The 19,536-nt window shown below is 35.9% G+C and overlaps 1 protein-coding gene across 5 annotated transcripts in view; it reads left to right on the top strand.

The window, feature by feature from the left end:
- Nucleotides 1–19,536, top strand: part of LCOR (ligand dependent nuclear receptor corepressor) — a 138,456-nt gene that overhangs the window by 92,666 nt on the left and 26,254 nt on the right. For 3 of the 5 annotated variants that reach the window (XM_043982997.1, XM_043982998.1, XM_043982996.1), the window contains exons 6-7: nucleotides 103–390; nucleotides 5,064–5,157. In XM_043982997.1, coding sequence (XP_043838932.1) covers nucleotides 153–390; nucleotides 5,064–5,157 — 332 coding nt within the window. In that variant the 5' untranslated portion in view covers nucleotides 103–152. Of the gene's footprint in view, nucleotides 1–102; nucleotides 391–5,063; nucleotides 5,158–7,723; nucleotides 9,348–11,278; nucleotides 17,512–19,536 lie in introns of those variants that run through there. The other 2 variants (XM_043983000.1, XM_043982999.1) reach the window with 2 other exon arrangements.

The following is a 19,536-nucleotide window of genomic DNA, read 5'->3' as shown; positions in this document are numbered from 1 at the left end:
GGGAAAAACACCTAGATTTTAATGAAAATTTTTAAATGAAATTTTATATTTCATTCAAAAACTTTAAAATTTATTTTTAATTAAATAAATTTTTGTTTACAGACAGTCTCTGGGTCTCTGACCCCAATATTCCCCTAGTGGCCCGTGAGATCATGCAGCGAATGATCCAGCAATTTGCTGCTGAATATACCTCAAAAAATAGCTCTACTCAGGACCCCAGCCAGCCCAATAGCACAAAGAACCAAAGCCTGCCGAAAGCATCTCCAGTTACCACCTCTCCCACAGCTGCAACTGCTCAGAACCCTGTACTCAGCAAACTTCTCATGGCTGACCAAGACTCACCTCTGGACCTTACTGTCAGAAAGTCTCAGTCAGAACCCAGTGAACAAGGTATGATTTTATTCTCTGGATCTCTTCCATCTCTTTGAAAAAAAGTGCTGATTTAGTACTCTCACTTTGAGAGACGGTTTCGGCAGATAGGGCTCAAGCATTGGTGAAAACATGATGAGCTTCCAGCTTCACTTAGATCAAATTATGCACTGAAAAGAAACATGGTATTTTATATTCAGTCTCCAAAAGGTTATGTTTGTTTATTTTACTGAGTCACACTACTTATATTGTTATAGATCAATATGACAATGCCTGGTATACATGTGTAGTAGGTGCTCTTGCAGCTCTACTTCCCAGCCTCCAGTTGCGTGCCCCATAGGGTGGGAACCCCTAATTTAGGATGAGCGTCATTAACTAGAAAAATTATGGCCTGGAAGGCAAGAGGGTAAAACAATAAATCACTCATCTCAGGTTTCTACCTGTTTCAAAATCCTTACAATCAGGAAGGACAGTTCAGCATCACTCTTGGTGGGGGAAGGGTGTGTGTACCCTCTGGGGAGCTATTTTGAATTATTCAGTCTTACTGTCTTGTGTACAAAGTCAATGAAATATGTTGGAGTCTTTTAATAAATGAGAAAAATTTGTAATGAATGTATGTGTATTCAAATCTATCGTCACTGGTCATAAGTACAAAGCTCCAGGCTTGTTGAAGTAAACATTTATTTTGAGTAATATGTGAAATGCACTTTTTCTAACTTTCTTAATTTTTTTCTCAAGTAGGTTAAATATTACCTTTGCGTTATAACTTTGTAATAGTAAAGTATCTTTAGACAAAGCAGTACTTGGATTATTATGCATTCTAAATTTAAAGTTTAATTAATGAGCTTTATTTATGTCAAACTATAAGGCATACCTTTTTGTAAAGTGGTATAGTTTTGTACCTATCTAGTGGGGGAGACAGGGAAAGGAGAAAATCATCTGAAAGAAAGTATTAACTTTAAGCAATTTGATTGGATAAAACAAATATAATGTTTGCCTCTTAAGATTTCCATATACAATTTCCATAATTTAACTTAAAAAAAAATTGGGGGCAGGGCATTGAGGGTTAAGTGACTTGCCCAGGGTCACACAGCTAGTAAGTGTCAAGTTTCTGAGGTCGGATTTGAACTCGGGTCCTCCTGAACCCAGGGCCAGTGCTTTATCCACTATGCTACCTAGCTGCTCCTCATAATTTAACTTTTACAACTGACCCCAACAATCTGCTTTTGAAATTATTTTCTTTTGCTTAGTTAAAGTAATTCTTATTTATAAAATAGGCCACTTTTGGTTCATCATATATAAATGCCTATTTGAATTCATTACTTAATACTTTTTCAGTGTCAGTAAACATTTGTTAAATGCCTTTCATGTGGCAGGCACTATGCTAAATATTAGGACACACACAGAAAGACTAAAACACCACACCTTCCTTCAAGGAGCTCACATTCTAATGGAAAAAAGACATGTAATCAGCTATGTACATAAACTATACAAATATAGAGTGGACAGAAGATTATCTCAGAGGGAATGTACTGTCAGGAGGAAGAACTAGGAAAGGCTTCAGTGATCAAAATGTTGGAAGGATTTCCTAACTAGACAAAATGTAACTTGTTATGGCCACTTTATTGTTGGTAGTATACTCTCAGCAAAACTGAGGCCTTTCTGAACACTTGCTATTAAAGGAGATTGTTTTCTTTTCAATACTTTTGTTAGTTCTACTAAAAAAACTATAAGAGTTTAGTTATTTCATACTTTTTGGTACCTCTGCAGATCATAGACCCCTAACAGTCTTCATGAGGTGTTATGACCAAATAATTTCTTTCTTTCTGGTGATGAGCCTCCCTGAACTTAAGTAAGTTATCTTTGGACAGCAGATACATGTCTCTTGCCAACCTTATTAAGAATTTATTTCCTCTAAATATTAGTGTAATCTTTTTGTTTTACAACCACAAAGCAGTAGCACAGTGGATGTATTTGAAAGATTAATGATAGTAGTTAATTAATTAGTATACAGTTATCATTTGGCTTATAATTTATCTTCCTTCAGAAGGGGTGCTATAGCTGAAAATTATATTATCAACATCATTATTGTGGTTATATTGTGGTCCATATTTGGTTAATAAAAAGTTCCATGTAGACTTTGGAAATGCATCAGTGGCACCAGATTGACTTTTAAAAAATGAGTATTTTTAATCTTGACATCCTATCAGTTTATAATAGCCTGCAATAGGAAATGAGAAGGTACCCACGAGTCCTATATCCCTTTATCTGCAAAAAGAGGGAAACTAGATTTTAGAGACCTGCTGCTATTAACCTGGTGGCAAAGGTTATTTGATATTAATCTAATATATTAGTTTTGCCTAAAATGTTCTTTTTAAAAGTCATGCAGTATTTTGGGTTGCCCTAAACCATTTCTGAAATTGTGGAATGGTTGCTTAATAAAAACAGTTTACAAGGTTAATTGTTCATGCTTTATATAAAGTGTAATTGTCTTGTACAATATTACACACAGATGGTAACAATGTAACATTTGGTATATTCGTCATTAATAATGGGTGCTTTCGTAAATGATGTTTCATCTTCATTGCTTTGTTTTCCTGTAACTTGGCATACTCCTTTTTTTTGTTTTGTTAAAAAAATAATAATAAACACAAACTTAAAACTTCTTTCCTGTTAACTTCCCCTTAGAGGTAGATTACTGACCAGGAAACCTTTCCATATTTAGAGCTATCATATTTATGTACTTTATCCTTGATAATTGAGATGCAGGAACCGACGGGCAACAGAGAGCCCAGTTTTCTGATGTCCTCGTTGTGGCAGGAGCTGCGGCTCCCGTATCGGACTGCACAGCCACATTGTGGCCTATGGCTCTTCAAGGTGCTGATCCATGGTCGTCCTCGACTGGTGGAAGCCTACAACTAGATCCTTGATAAGTTGTGTAGGAAAGGCTGTGGGATGTAGTAAAAAAAGGAACCAGAGATCACTGAACTTGAAGTCATAGGACCTGGGTTCAGATCCCAGCTGTTCTGTTTGTCACCTTGGGCACTTATTTTAATCTCTCTGCATGTCATTTTCCCCATCTGTAAAATAAAGAGAATTGGACTATATGATCTCTAAGATCCCTTTCAGCTCTCGATTTGTGATCTTGGAAGTATAGCCATTTTTATCTAAATGTATATGAAATCACATACTAGTAATACCTAATCATACTTTATGGAATTTCTATGTATGGTATAATGGAAATAACACTGGACTTGGAGTTGAGAGAGACATAGGTTCATATCCCCTATCTGATAACTGTGTGATCATGGACAAGTCACTTAGCTACTCTGAGCCTCAGTTTTCTAATTTGTAAAGTGAGGATAATACCAGTATTCTCCCTCACAAGGTTGTTGTAAAGATCCAGTGGAGCAACATCCATAAGGTTGTCTGTTAATTCTAATCAGTCAACAAGCATTTATCATTGTCTATGTTGTTTTTTTTTTAAACATAGCATTCACTTGTAATCTAAAACAACTATTTTATTACAGTAAAGTTGTTGTAATTAGGTTTGTGAACTCCCCCTTTGAAAAATACTTGCAAGTATTTTGAGAATCCAAGATATGTAGACTTTACCTTTTTTAGATAGATTCAGTTTTTAATGTTTGACTTTATAATTTCTGACTTTGAGAGACTTTGGCTCTTTTTGAATCTAGAAAGTCAAGGCCAGTGGGTCTCATGAAGAATTTGGAACAGTTTAAATTGGTATTTCTGGTATCTTGTTTTATCTTTGTTAGTCTTGTGAAATGTCTCAACTTTTGGGGGGTTGGGGACAGTCTCTCTAATATTAATCTTTGGTCATGTTAGCCATGAAGACTAGACCTTGGATTTCACTGGTATAAGGAACTCTGTGAAGAAACTCTGTTCAACTAATGCAGGTTGGTACCTGCTCTGCAGCTCATGATCTTAGAGAGTTGCTTGGGGCACTGAGATGTTAAGAAACTGGCCCAGGTCAGGCAGCTAATGTACTTCAGAGTGGGCTTTAGACAAAACTTGGACTTTTTTCTAAATCCTAAGGCCAGTTGTCTCTTGGCTATGCTAGTCTGCCTTTTATAAGATATTGTCATAATATTTGTGAGATTTATAGTTTCTTGCCATAGGGTCATTTCTTTGTTGTTGTTTTTGTTGTTTTGGGGTTTTTTTGTGGAGCAATGAGGGTTAAGTGATTTGCCCAGGGTCACACAGCTAGTAAATATCAAGTGTCCAAATCCAGATTTGAACTCAGGTCCTCCTGAATCCAGGGCCAGTGCTTTATCCACTGTGCCACCTAGCTGCCCTGAAGGGTCATTTTTTTTTTTTTTTACTACATTTCTCTGGCAATTGGCCAGGCTTCCCTCCCTTCCCACCATTAGCTTGTGTATAATCTAAAGTCAGTTTATAATCAGCATTGTGGTCAGTATGGACCTCTTGAGTTTTTTCCCCCTTTTAAGAGAGTCCCTTTTGTGGGGTGGGGCAGTGAGTGGTGCATAGGGCATCAGATGGGATAGCCTGTATTCTAAATGATACGGTAATTTTACCAGTTGATGATTCAGAAATAAAAAGTAAATGTATTCATCTACAGTAGGCCAACAGCTTTTAACTTTTTAATCCAGCATACGTAGTTCATGATTATACCTAGTTTTTTACATTCTCAGGTGTTCTTTATGTTTCTACAGACGGTGTCCTTGATCTGTCCACTAAGAAAAGTCCATGTGCTGGCAGCACTTCCCTCAGCCATTCTCCAGGTTGCTCCACTACTCAAGGGAACGGGTAAGGGAAAATATTTGCAGCTTTCTCATAATCTATTTTAAGAGATGTATTACAGATTGATACTAATTTCCTCTAACATTTAAAACAAATGGAAATCCTTCAGAGTAATGATTTTTATGGTGGATCTTCTGTAAAGTCAGCCTTTACCTAGTCCACCTTATAGAAAAACTGCATTCTGAAATTTGATAGCACAGGTGAATAATATTATTTTCAGTAGTTAAGAACTTGGCAAAAATGCATTTGTATTTTTGGATGGTTTATTGGTTTGACATGTGAGTAAAGAACGTTGATCAAATATTACAAAGTTAAGGTATATCAATTATAGACTTTAGGTTGAAGCTTTTGAGTGAGAAGTGGACTTCATTACAAGACTTGGTCTATAGGGAATTTGGGGGTTTTGGTAAATGTGAACTGCAAATATAATTTCCAGTGTTGACAGTTCATAAAATAGAATGGTGCTTTCTATTGCCTCTTTAACAGATGGGGTAGATGTGGGTTATTGATAGGTAACTTCCTCTATCAGGACGCTATACAGAATCATAAAAATTAGTTTTTGTAGCACTCTTGAATATAAAAGTGAATTTTCTGATTCTAGGAAGCAGATTTTATAGTGAACCATGATCTGGAGCCCTTTATCAACTATGTATTTTTTTTTCCTAAAGGAGCTATTTTTATGTAGAATATGTTAGAAATCAAGGTACATGAAAGCAATATGATGAAGCTGTCATAGAACTGTAGTACATTGTTAGATATGAAAAGCAGCTTTCCTAGTAATACTAAATAGATATTGAGGCTTAGCTTCAGAATAGAAATCTTCTGTAAGTTACATGAAGGTAGGGGACATCACAATGTCTTAACTTTTTGAAACATGCTCTTAGCTGTTGTTTTTAAAAGTATCCCTTCCTTGTATTGCTTTGTAATATCAGCTACTACAACACTGTCCCTGTTATTTTTCTTTAATGTTTCATTTTTCTGTCTTTTTGAAATGAAAAAATATACCTTTTACTATTTTATCCATTTTGGTTTTTTAAAAGGATTTGCTTTTGCACCTTTCTCTTCAAATACTGATATAAATATAATAATTCTGTTCTTATATCACAATATCATGGAATATTTGGGAATTTTTCATTAGCCCAAGTTAGTTTCAATAAATGGAACTCTTTGATAAGACTTACCTGTGATTTGGTGGGAAAAAACAGCATAGTATTTTGCTTAAAGTTTGTCTTTGCAGACTGTACCTTCACAATGGAAATTATTTCTCTGTTCTTATCATTTCGTGGAAGTCAAATCAAGTTCTCTAATCTCTTAAGTGAGTTAGCAGTACCGCCCTGTTTTTAGGTGAAGTTTTGGTATTCTTAAGGTATTACTTTTGCCGATCATAACACAAAGCCCACAAGAAAAAAAATCTAGCATGTTTTTGTAGGTATAATAGGAACCATACCAGTGTGTCTAGTTTCTAAACATTTACTTTCTTAATGTTATCACTTCTTTTGGGCATGCTTTACCATTCGCCATTATTGACCTTGATAATCTGTCGTCATTGTGAAAGTCTGACACTTGCAAACCAGTATAAGTTTGTATTTGTAGTCGTGTGGGTGAAAAAATGGGCTAAGAACTAGTAATTCATGAAATCACTAACTTTTGGTAGCATTCTTTGGGAGTCATCAACTTAAAATATAGATAGAAATGACTACTCCACAAATAATAGATTTTTAAAATAAAGTTTAAAAGACATACAACATAATGCTCATAACCTTGAAATGAACCAAATTTAGTAGCATTGGAGGTAAGAAAAGACCATTTCTTTTGAGCCTGGGACATTTCAAATGGAGAATCAGACGTTTCTCAATTCATTGTGTTTCTTCTTGTGTTAAAAGAAAGCAGTGTGGTAAGTTGTTAACATGCAGCTTCTTTGCTAGTGGCAGTACCACTTTGCTTTTAATTCAAGTGTAAAAGAATAACAGGCTGTTTGGAGTTGTTTATTTTTTGATGATGAGCATCAGCTTTTCGTGTGGATTAAGTGAGCACCCATCCATGGCCTCCACTATTGTGAACAACAGTTCAGGTTTCGTAGCAGGTTGTCCAATGTGTGTTGAATGTGTTGCATTTTAAAGTCATTTGGCTTACTCTTTTATTACTGTACTTGTTTAGTGGTAACGTCACATTAACAACATAGTTGTGTATAGAGCTATGGAGACTGACGATTACTTTGTCATTTATAATTAAGGTGCTATTTTCAGACAGTTGCGCGAAGCCTTTCTCCTCCGAAAATTTGTGAACCCAACCAGAGACCAGCTGACAGGTTTCATTTTTCTTTGCCCAAAAAGCTCCTGGTTTTTGTTTTTTGTTTTTGTTTTTTGTTTTTGTTTTATTTTTGTTTTTGTTTTTTGGTGGACAAGTTTTAAAATGACTGCTGAGACATTTTTTAAATTTTAGAGAGAGAGAAAATAAATAACACAAAGTGATGTTACCCAAGCAAGGCCTTCTAATAAAGGAGTGGTCCCCTCACCCATCCCTCCCTACCTGTGCAAGTCCTGCTCACATCAGTTTCCTTCCATCCAATTAGGCGACCTGGGAGACCCAGCCAGCACCGTCCGGACGGACTTCGGAGTGGTGATGGGGTACCTCCAAGAAGCCTACAGGATGGAACCAGGGAAGGTTTTGGCCACTCCACATCTCTCAAAGTTCCACTGGCGAGATCACTGCAGATTAGTGAAGAACTACTGAGCAGAAACCAGTTCTCCTCAGCTGCCAGCCTTGGGTCATCTGGATTGCAGAATCATGGGCAACATTTAATCTTATCCAGGGAGGCCTCTTGGGCAAAACCACATTATGAATTCAACTTCAGCCGCATGAAATTCAGGGGAAATGGTGCATTCAGCAACATCAGTGACCTTCCTTTTATTACAGAAAATTCTGCCTTTCAAAAAATGGCACTTCAAACTAAACAAGATGGAAAAAAGGACGTGAGCCATTCATCTCCTGTAGATTTAAAGATACCACAAGTTCGAGGCATGGACCTTTCATGGGAGTCCCGCACTGGTGACCAGTATAGCTATAGTTCTTTGGTCATGGGTTCACAAACGGAGAGCGCGCTTAGTAAAAAGTTAAGGGCTATTCTTCCAAAACAAAACAGAAGAAGTATGCTGGATGCTGGACCGGATTCTTGGGGCTCAGATGCTGAGCAGTCTACCTCTGGACAGCCATATCCCACATCGGATCAAGAAGGAGACCCAGGCTCCAAGCAGCCTCGGAAGAAAAGAGGGAGATATAGACAGTACAACAGTGAAATACTGGAGGAAGCAATCTCGGTGGTTATGAGTGGAAAAATGAGTGTTTCCAAAGCTCAGAGTATTTATGGGATTCCCCACAGTACACTGGAGTACAAAGTAAAGGAGAGGCTGGGCACTTTGAAAAACCCTCCAAAGAAAAAGATGAAATTAATGAGGTCGGAGGGTCCAGATGTTTCAGTAAAGATTGAATTAGATCCCCAGGGAGAGGCAGCACAAAGTGCAAATGAATCAAAAGATGAGTAGGAATACTGTAGAGTGCCAATTACTTTACAAACTGGGTGAGCACTACTGCATTGTTCAGTTATCATTGAATGCACCTGACTCGATATACTGTAACCCTTGTTCTTTGCAGATTTTGCATGGACACCCAGGTGAAAGGTGCATTCTGAATGTTGCATTTTTTAAATTTCCCACGTGCAGTATGGCTCAAAATACCTTTTTAATTTTTTCCCCTTTGGCCTTTTGCATGTTTCTCTACAATTTAGAGAATTGAGTTACCTCACAGAGAATGCAGATATGTGGAAGTGGACTCCTTGCCTGTAGAGCCAGTGTGCTTTTTTTTTTTTTTTAAAGGAGGGAAGGGAGTTACTGTCATATTTACCTTTTTTTTTAAGGCCACTTTTAAAACCCAACTCTCTTCTACTTGGAGCTTTATTGTTCATATTTAGAAAGCCATCTTAAACTAGAAAATTATTCAGAATTTTCTTTCTTCTTGGATCCAGCTAATTGAAGTATTACAATAAAGAGTACTTGCTCTTTAGATAGGGTAAATCTCTTGAGCTCATGGAGATTGGTTATCTCCTTAATAATTCTAAGTAATCAATTGGGTCTAATTACATTTTTATTGTTTTCTTTCAAAAATTAAATTCATTTAACATTAATAATCTCTTTAGTGCTCACCCAGTAGGGAGGGGGGGAGGGGAAAAGGTACATACACTACCTTCAAAAATGCTTCAATTACTTTGTAAACACTACCTTCACTGTAGTTTTGTTTGGGATTTTCTAAGGGTAGGATTTGATCTCACCAGTTTGTGAGGATGTAGCCTTATCTCATGGAGGACAAGCTCCGCTTTTACTCAGGAGCAGTCAGGGTACATTTAATGATACGATAGAGTATGCCTCATTTTTAGCAAAACTAGGTTTCTTTGTAACCTTTTAACCCTTTTTACAGATTTGATTACGCGTTTACTAACTACTATGTGTAGTTCCAGCAACTGGTTTAAATTATTTCAGATCTGTATATTAGGGTTGGGGAAATAGGGAAGGGAAATGTGTATAACTGTGATCTTTTTAAAATGATCTCTCGACATTACAACCTCAGTAATTTGCCCAAATGACCACATTGATGAAGGATCCATTTTTTGTGTTGAGGGGAAAAAGAAAAAACCCAAAGGTAGCCTAACCTGATTTAGGCTATGCATCATATTTAGCTATAATTCAGTTATAACTAAAGATCCTTAGGGTGTTTCCTTTTTAAGTAACCCGTTTGCTAGTAGCAGGTGTTGTTGTTTTGTTTTTTAATTTAGCATCAATTCCCCCTCCTCCCTTCTCCTTTTCCAGTTTTTAACAGTAATAGGATTCAGTAATTAATTTTTAATGGTTGCTTAGCACACAATACTTTAGGCAGTTTCTGATCATGTTAATATAAGCACTCCTTAAACTCTTGGTTTTTTGGTTTTTTTTTGAGGTGGGTTTTAAAAACTCCAATAGACCCAGAACTAAGTTTGGTCAATGCATTCTTCTAGTATTTCTGCAACAATCATCCATAACTGGGTGAAGCTCACAGGTTTTGATGCTTATGTAAGTCAGAATTATTGTCTGAGCAAAACAATAAAAACACTGCATACATCTTATAAATAAAAATTAACTAGGAAGGGTTTTTAGGCCCTCTCAGTTTTTTAATATTGCTCAACCAAAAGAATCATTGGCTTTTCTGTATAAAATAAAAATAATAAGCATTGTACTTGGGCATTGATTAAATTGAAGTTGGTGATTTCGAATAGATACCAATATTTCATAGGGAAGGAGGACTAGGTAGGCCCAAGACTGTGTGATTTTCTTTGTTTGAAAATTTTGGAGCAGTTAATTAAATTAGCCTTTTTCGGTTAAGCTTATTTTTTTCCTGCAACTTACCTGTTCAAAGGTTAGGCACACCATTGCTGTCACTTAGAAATATGCACTGCTCATTTTTGACATGGACGGGACTTGGGGCCCTTTTTGCTTCAGTTACTTTGTGTGATGATTTAAACATTGAATGAGCCTGCTTCCTCTTAGATCTCTAGTTGTCATCTGAACATAATAAGCGGTTTGAGTTCAGTACCAGTATGTAAACTCTGCAGTATTTTCTAGCATAGCTAGAAAGTGCAATAAAAATGCATTGCTAAATTTGTGGCTTCATCTGCTGTTGAAGGAAGTTGTAGAAAGTTTGCTGCGAGCAAAGGGCTACATTTTTAAAGGGAGCCTCCTATTTTCCTTCCACCCTTATTTTTAATTTTTTTTGGTCAGCACATAATTAATTGTGGCTACTGGTGCCTTCTTGTCCTTTACTTGGATTATTCAATAGCTAACAGTTGTTGCAAAAAGGCCCTTGTGAAAGCAGTTAATTTGTTCATGTGCTGTTTTTTCATTTGCAGACAGATATTAATGGCCCGTTTAAAAATTTGGCCCTAAAAGTTCAACTTTTGTAGAGTTTTACTGTTCAGAGAGGTTTAACCCTATATGGTAGTCTATTTAAGTGATGTATGAGTTGAGTTTTGTAAAACTTTGTCATTGTAGTGTACATGGAGTGATCATTTTACTAACATAAATATTTTCTATGTGTGTTTCAGTGGATGACAATCGAGCAGCAGAAGAATGGTGTGCCTACCCTTTAATGCTGCAGTTTAAAAAGAGAACTTGTATTGTGTCATTTCAGATTGTAGGCTAAGAATTGTAAATAGTGAAAATTTGAGTACTTCTATTATTTGCTTTGGTTTAGAAAGTGAATTTAAAAACAAACCAAACTCTAAATGTTCTCAGATTAAATGTCCTGAGACCTGAAGATTGTAATATTCATGTCTGTGAAGCTTTTTAACATTACACTTGAGATCAGTGACGACTTAATATTCAGGTAAACTTTCTTTTCAGAGAAGCTTTTGAACAAGCATATTTCCTCCAAAGGTCTCTTGTGTTGGCTTTTTTTTTTTAAGTAGATTTTTTTAAGCACTAATTGCATTACATTGGTAACTGCAATATAAAATAGCCATTATTGTTTTGTGAAGCATGGTTGGAATTAGTTAGTGGTCCCTTTTAAATTTCATGAGCCTCTCAAAAAAAAGACAAAATAAAAAAAAACAAAAACAAAAAAAGCTGCTGAATATTTCAAAAGATATATATTTTACCTTATTGTAGGTTTTGTAAAGTTAGTTTGTAATATTCAGGTGCACTTTTAATGTTAAATTTTGTTCTCAAAGTTCCATTCTACCATGTATTTCTTGAAGTGGTTCATCACATGGCTGGCTATCAGTCTAGGTGCTGCAGTGATCCCTTTATGTTGGACTTCTCTCTTGATTTGCCGCTCTGCTGTATTGGCACTTTCAGTGTAGATCTACTCGTTGTGTTTGGGATCATCTTAAATATGGAATGGGGGATTGTCTTATTAGCATGCTTAATTTCTGCTGACCAGAGGTTTGCAGGGCTCAGACCCCGTTGACCAGTTGTTGTTTTTTTGGAGTGGGAAAATGTAGTTTATTTGTCACAAAAGCCTTCTTTCTCACATCTTTTCTGATAATTGGATGACAATGCTACTGGGTCAGGGATATGTATTTAGAACCTGTTATTCCTACCTTTTTGTGAGAGAACACTGATAACAATACGCAAGCTTATGACACTGTTGTAGTGAAAACACTAAGTGATTCTGTGGAAGGATTTCTTTCTGGTATTTTTATCATTAGTCTTTTGATTCTCAAGGCAGTGTACTTCATGTGTAGTCATCAAGTTTGGCAGTAATATAAGTCTTCTGTCATGATAGTGTGTTAAGTAGGGCGACAGGAAGTTAAGTGGTTATGAACAATTAGCAATCAGCTATGAAATTTTTCCCTATTCCAAGTACCATGAAAGATAAGGTTGTTTCCTTTCACAAAACAAGCATTTTATATTTGTGTGTACAATACTTTAAAGTATTAAGTTTGTTGTTCTACTGAAATAGATGTTGCTTAGTAAGCCTTTGCTGCAGCAGATCATAAATATGGGTAAGGCTTTGTGTGATAGGGGTCCTTATGTAGAGTTAACTGTATGGTTCTGGTGAGCAAGCTCAATAAGTGTGAAGTATATTAGCTTTATTTGAACTATATTTCCTTTCCAATGTTGAAGTGCTTTTAAAAACTCTGGTTATCTAGTACCAATCATTACCTCAACGAATTGGCATTTCTATTCCCTAACATTTTACCCTAGCTGTAATGTGAGCTCTAAGGGATCAGATGTTCTAATACTTTGGCATCATAGGAGTTTAATGATTGTTTAACTTTTTTTCCTTAAGGGAATTCCATATTGTATGCAAAACTTACTACATATAAAGTCTGTTTCATAGCCATTTTCTGTCATTGAGAGGTAGTTAACAGTATGGTCTGTCCATTCCTCCTAGTAATACAGAATGGGGGCTGTTCCATAACAGGAGACCCCTTATACTTCTTGCACGCCTCTCTTGGAACTTACCTTACAGTTAAAGGGCTCCATCTGAATTTTTGTGATCCTTGCTAGAACTTGAAGCTTGTACTACATTTGTAAGTTTTGGGGGAGATAAATTGAATTTCTGCTTAAATTTGGATTTCCAAGTAGCTATCAACTACATGAGATTTTTTTAGGTGCCACTTTATTATAGTTGTTTCTCCCTTAACTTTGAACCACTCACTTTTGCTTTTTGAATTATTTTACCTGTCTGAATTCCAGAAGACATTTTTTCATATGAGCCATCCTTTCCTCTATATTCAGGTTACTGTCTTTGGTGATGGAAGATTGACAGTGGACTGAAAAGCTCCTTAAAAAAGCATACTGTGTTTCATGGGAGACATTAAAATTAGATAAGCCAAGTCTTCTCGGCTTTCATGAAGTAGTAGACCATTTTCCTTGTTACTTGTTACCTTGCTTTAGAATTATGGCTTTATGTTGATACCTATGGCCAGACCAGTGCTATTGAAAGCTTAATGGTCTTAACTAAAAAACCCACCAGTTAATGGCTTACTACATTGTATGGGCCAGAAAAATATTCTGTTTGTATAAAAATGCTCTTCAAACTTCACTTGGAAAAAAAAAAAAAAGGATAACTTTGTGGTGCATGGAATACAAATCCCCAGATCCTTTTGATCAGTTTTCTTAGGATTAAGTCTGGTTACAACAGTACAGGTTATGTCACTATGGCAATTGAAGGGAAACTGGAGAGAGATTCTGTGCAATGAACCCCTTTTTTCTCCAAAATGACCTTGCTTTAGCCTTTTTTAAAAAAAGTTATAAATTATCCCTGTAGCATAACACTATAGCTGTGAGCCCTAACTCTTATGAAGGAGATGGGGGGTGGGGGATGGGAAGGGGATAAAGATATGTAGGCTTTTGAGAGAAATTAGGTTGGGATAAAGAAGGGAGAGCTTAAGCATTCTGTCCTAAACTCTGAAAACTAGTAAGAGGACATACTGTGATAAGGTTGAGCCATCTACATTTCTTGAGTCAAAAATCTTCTAGATCCTTTTTATAGCCATTTACGAGAAGCATCTAGATTAATATATGTTAAATTGGCAGACAGCAAAACATATGAGTGATGTACAAATTACTGATACTATAACTTGTTGGAGGGTACTTTTAAGTTTTCTGGTTTTATAGCTATGTGTTGAAATAGCTAAAAGAGATTCTGCAGAAGCCTAAAAGTAAGCACTTTTAGTTAAAATCACAGATTAATTGGATGGAGCAAGTATTGTAGTCATATATAATCTATATTATTTGTATGTAAAAATTGAGCTGTTTATCTTGTCTTAGACTGTTATATGGAACAGTCTTAAAGGTAATTATTTTTAGACACTGGAAATGACCCTGTACACACATACCAAAAAAAACAAAAACCAGTTACACATATTCAACGATCCATACCTCTTAGACTTGTAGATTTGTCTTGGGCAAAGAATTTGTGAAACTATTACCAGTATTAGTGCAGTCTTGGGTTCCTTGTTCTGCATAATTGCTCCCTTTCTCAGGTATCATCCTGAAAACACTAATTTAAAAATAATCTCTTTAGAGATTAATTTCTCAGAGGATAGTGTGGAAGGGGCTGGACATAGGACACTGAAAAGTAGAACAGACTACAGCAGTTACTAGCCAAATGAAATTGAGATCTAAACTATTTTCTGCCCCCATCAGAATAATGGGGACACCTACCAATTGAGTTTAATAAATACTTGGTGCTGCACTTCTAAAAAGGCTTTTCTTTTTCAAAGGTGATTTTTTTTCCTTTATTGTTGGAAGCACGAGCAGTACATTTTACTGTCACTATTAAAGCACTTGTCTGACATTTTTAAAATACTGGAAAAGGGATAATTCAGCACTTTTTCTGTTACAACACTAAAGTCTTATCTTGTCTTCAGAGTCTTAGGTACTGTAAGTTTTAGTGATTAAAAAAAAAAAGAAAAGAAACCATCTCCTAATATGGGGTCAGATCACATTTATATAAATAAATCTTTGTCTTAAGGGGAAAAAAAGATAACATATTATACCTTTCCAGGCAACTCTAGTGTTTGCTTGATCTTTCTCTCATTTCGTTAAGCTTTTTAAGGGCTTAGAATTTGGATTTGAGAGGAAGCGAAGGGGAAAATTCCCCTAAATGAAAAATTGTGTCAGATCATTATCGTCACTAGGAAAATGGGTAGAGATTCTCTCTCCCTTTTATGTCTTCAGGGAATGAGCAGTATTTAGAATCTTTGGCTGAAATTCAAGCCTTTTTACCATGTAAATTTTTCATATTTGCTCACTGACATGCTTTTTACATCAGAGGACTGAAAAAAATGAGTCTTAATGTTTTTAAGTCGTGGAATGGTATATTTCTAAAATGAAGGGGGGTAGGTAAATAATTACATAGGTTAGAATACCAGCATTAGTCAGTTTAAGGAATTTTAGTATGTAATAGCAAAGTGTTTGATTAAAAACCTAATCCTGAATTGCTAGTCTGTAATTAGGTGCTTTCTGATTTAGGAGATAAATAGTCTTTGGTTATTGATATGATCGGTTATATGCCGTGTTGTCGGGAAACCAGACTTTTAAAGATAGAAACTTTTATCAGACTCCCACTTGTTGCTTGTACTAATGGGATGTATACTTTACAGCAGCTTATTGCTGCTTTGAAAAGAAATGTATACAATATACTTTTGGAGTGTTTACTCATAATTCTTTATAACCTCCACTTGTTAAATTGTCAGACATGGGTATTTTATCAGTCCACTATGTAAAGTAAGACTAATGTGCTTAGGAAGCTGACTTGTTCACACTGTTTAAGAACCCTCAGGGACAGTTGACACACTCTTCGAACTCAATTCAGGTACTTCTACTCTATTCCTAAACCTAGCAGTGACTTGTATTTTTTGTTTTGCTTTTCTTTTGAAGTGCTGGTAGCACATCCTTGATGAATGTCAACTTAAAACTCAGTTCAGGTATCCAGGTATAACTCAGCCAAACGGATTTTAAAGCTGCATATAACTCTCCAGCACACAGTGCCTCAGACACTTAGAGTGGCATTCTGTATATTCAGTTATTACTACTGAACAGATAACATGGGGGTTCCTGTTAACAATGTATTGTAAGAGATATATATATGTGTGTGTGTGTGTGTGTGTGTGAGTATGTATGTACACACACACACACACACACACACACACACAATTAAACAATATACTTAAAAATGCCACTAATAACCAGCACAACTAAAGTAGATGACATTCCCAGCTGCTTCTATAAATTCTATAGAGGCAGTTCCTTAATGTGGCTCTTGCTTCTTCACCATGACTACTACTAAATTCAAGCACTGGTCCTTGGGCGTCTGACCTCTACATTCTAGTTATGCAATGTCTTTAGAGAATTCTGTGCACTGGCCACTGTGATGGAACCAATGGGCCAGGAATGCTTTGAGTTTATTAGTAGTGATTCTGCCAAAGTCGGTGTTGCATTATTTAGTATGTAAAAATGTCAAAGAATCAGCAGAGGTGGGGGTGGGGGGTGGGGGCTTTCCTGCACAGAGGCAGGCATTTCCATCTAATTGGTAGTCTTTAACCTCTTCTGATGTGAAGTTCTAATTAGTTCTTTGCATCTTTAAAGAAGAGATCAGTCTACAAGGGAGAGGAAGATAATCTTTAAACATACATCTTTTAGTTACTGCAGTGTTATCTGTGGTTTACAAAACTGATTATACCTCTGCTTTATTATTTGATATCTTACATATGAAAAGAATTCTCTTTCCATTTGTATAACCCATAGTCTTTGAAATATGAAAAATGGCATTTATCAGATTTCTAGAAGCTCAAGTGTCATGAAAAAAAATAACAGGAACCCCTTTTACTCTTATGGACCTCATTTCAATACTGTTTACAGTTTGACGGAATTGTATAATTTAATATTTCTCTTGTACTGTAGTTTATATTTATTTACAGATTTTTTTGTACTGTGTGATTTGAACTTTTTGTTTCTTGCTATGATCAATGTTTTATGTAGTAGAGCACTTATGATCACAAATTAAGGTTTTTGGTTTGATTGCACTACATTAATTTTTTTTAATGCAGTTCTGATTTTTGACTGGACTAAATAAGCTGTGTCTTAATGTATGTGATAAGTACTTAAATTTTAATCCATGTGGTTCCCCCTACCCACTTTTTTTTTTTTTTTGCATTATATGTCAGAAGCGCTAGTTCTTTCGTGCATGTGTAAGATTTAATGGCTCCATTGTATTATTTGACCATGACATTTTGGAAGAACATTCCCAACTGTAATGTTGTGTATGGTAGTTCTCACTGGATGCTAGACTTTTCAAAACCACTATTCTTCTAATAAATTTTGTTGTGAAAAACTTTTAAAAGTTTTATTCTTTTACTCTGTGTTAAATTTTTAAATGGCATGAAATGATAAAACAATAAGAGTGGTAGGAATTATAAATACACTAAACAAATGTGGAAAAAAATGTTTAAGACATTTTTACCATAGGTGAGCTTCCAGGTGAAAGCCCTTTAGAAACTGGCAAATTAGAGTGTTCAGATGTAACATCTGTACCTATAACTTTACTTGTACCATTTAGGTCTTCCCTGGATAGCTGGGTTTTTAAAAGCTATTTAGTGAAAATGAGAACACCATTTTTAGTAAAACTAAACAAATTAAAGATAAGCAAACTTGTTCTTGAGAGACTGGATTCAACTTTTTTTCCTGTCCGTAATACTATATACGAGACTTGTTTTTAAATGAAGAAAATAATGATTTGCTTGGTAGTGTTTGCTCTTTAGAATGCTGTGCTCTGCACGTAGTGCACAAACATAATAAAAATATTAACATATTAATCTTGCCCCTCCAATCCTCTCAAATATCCATGATTTCAGTGGAAAGTAGGTATTTCCTTATATCTGGATCAATATGGAGAGTATGACATAATAAGCTAATGATATTATTACTGCATCTGGGTCGATAAGTATATGCAGGTCACATAGATTTTGTGTACAAAGGGGTCATGATTTTAAAGATAAAAGTGCAAGACATTAGACTTAGAGAAATTTTTTAGAAAGATTTCTCAGATTTATGTTTATTGATATTTTGAACTTAGATGCATTGAAATAATTTTCCCATCATTTCAATTTCATTGTTACTGTCCCAGGCTTAAATGTAGTATTATTTATGTATGATATTGTATGGTGCTAAAATTCTAGCTAGTCTGTCTAAAATATCTAATGAGTGGTCACCAATATATTATAAGCTTTAGCAAGAGTTAGACTTTTAAGCATTTATTAAGGAGAATAAGAATTTGGTGAAAAGAACGAGAAAGGCCTAGATTCATCTATTAAAGGGAGAGCGCATTTCTAGCTCCCTTCTCCACCAGCATCCTGAGGAAAGAGAGTGAGAGTGCCAGTCTCACCCCCTCTTCATCCCCCAAGCCAACGTCACTTCCTGACACCAAAGAAAAGCTGCATGGCCTTGCCCTCAGAGACCTTCTCCTCATGGTGGAGCTTTCCTACAGTAAGTCTCCAGTAGGTGGCGTCATTCCAATCATTACAATATATATGTGGGTCTGTCTGAAAAGATCGATGTAGAACTTATCAGTCCATGGCACACTGAACACAAAATGTATCCATTGTTCTGTGCTTACGTTTATCTAAAGAGACTTTTGTGGCCTTAAGACTTAACTACCTAGGGGGCAGCTAGGTGTCGCAGTGAATAAAGCACCAGCCCTGGATTCAGGATGACCTGAGTTCAGATGTGGCCTCAGACACTTGACACGTACTAGCTGTGTGACCCTGGGCAAGTCACTTAACCCTCATTGCCCCGCCACCCCCACCCCTACCCCCCAAAAAAGACTTAACTACCTAGTCATAATGTAGTTTCTAGAAAAACTCTTGAAAGTTCCAAATAACCAACTTTAAAAGAGTTTTTGGAATAAAATCCAGGTAAAAATAAGGGACTGCCTTATGTATTTAAATAGATATGGTATATTGATGGAGTATTTGTCATTATGTTTAATTTTATATCTCCCCACATAACTATATACTTGTTTTACATTAAACATTTCTATCTTTTGCCCTTCCAGAACATTTTTTTCAGTAAGCTCAGTAAAGTCTATGACTGGGCAAAACTTATTATAGATAAATCTAATTTTCACACAGTGGACAGATGTATTTTGTCAAACTAGATCTCAAATATACTACTGAAAATAACTCTTCAAGAAACCTTTTGGTGGGGCAGCTAGGTGGCACAGTGGATAAAGCACCGGCCCTGGATTCAGGAGGACCTGAGTTCAAATCCAGCCTCAGACACTTGACACTTACTACCTGTGTGATCCTGGGCAAGTCACTTAACCCTCATTGCCCTGCAAAAAAATAAAACA

Source organism: Dromiciops gliroides, chromosome 2 (genome assembly GCF_019393635.1).
Source record: "Dromiciops gliroides isolate mDroGli1 chromosome 2, mDroGli1.pri, whole genome shotgun sequence".
Classification (NCBI taxonomy): Eukaryota; Metazoa; Chordata; class Mammalia; order Microbiotheria; family Microbiotheriidae; genus Dromiciops; species Dromiciops gliroides.
Note: the sequence above shows the minus strand (reverse complement) of the source record. Positions and strands in the feature narration are given on the sequence as shown.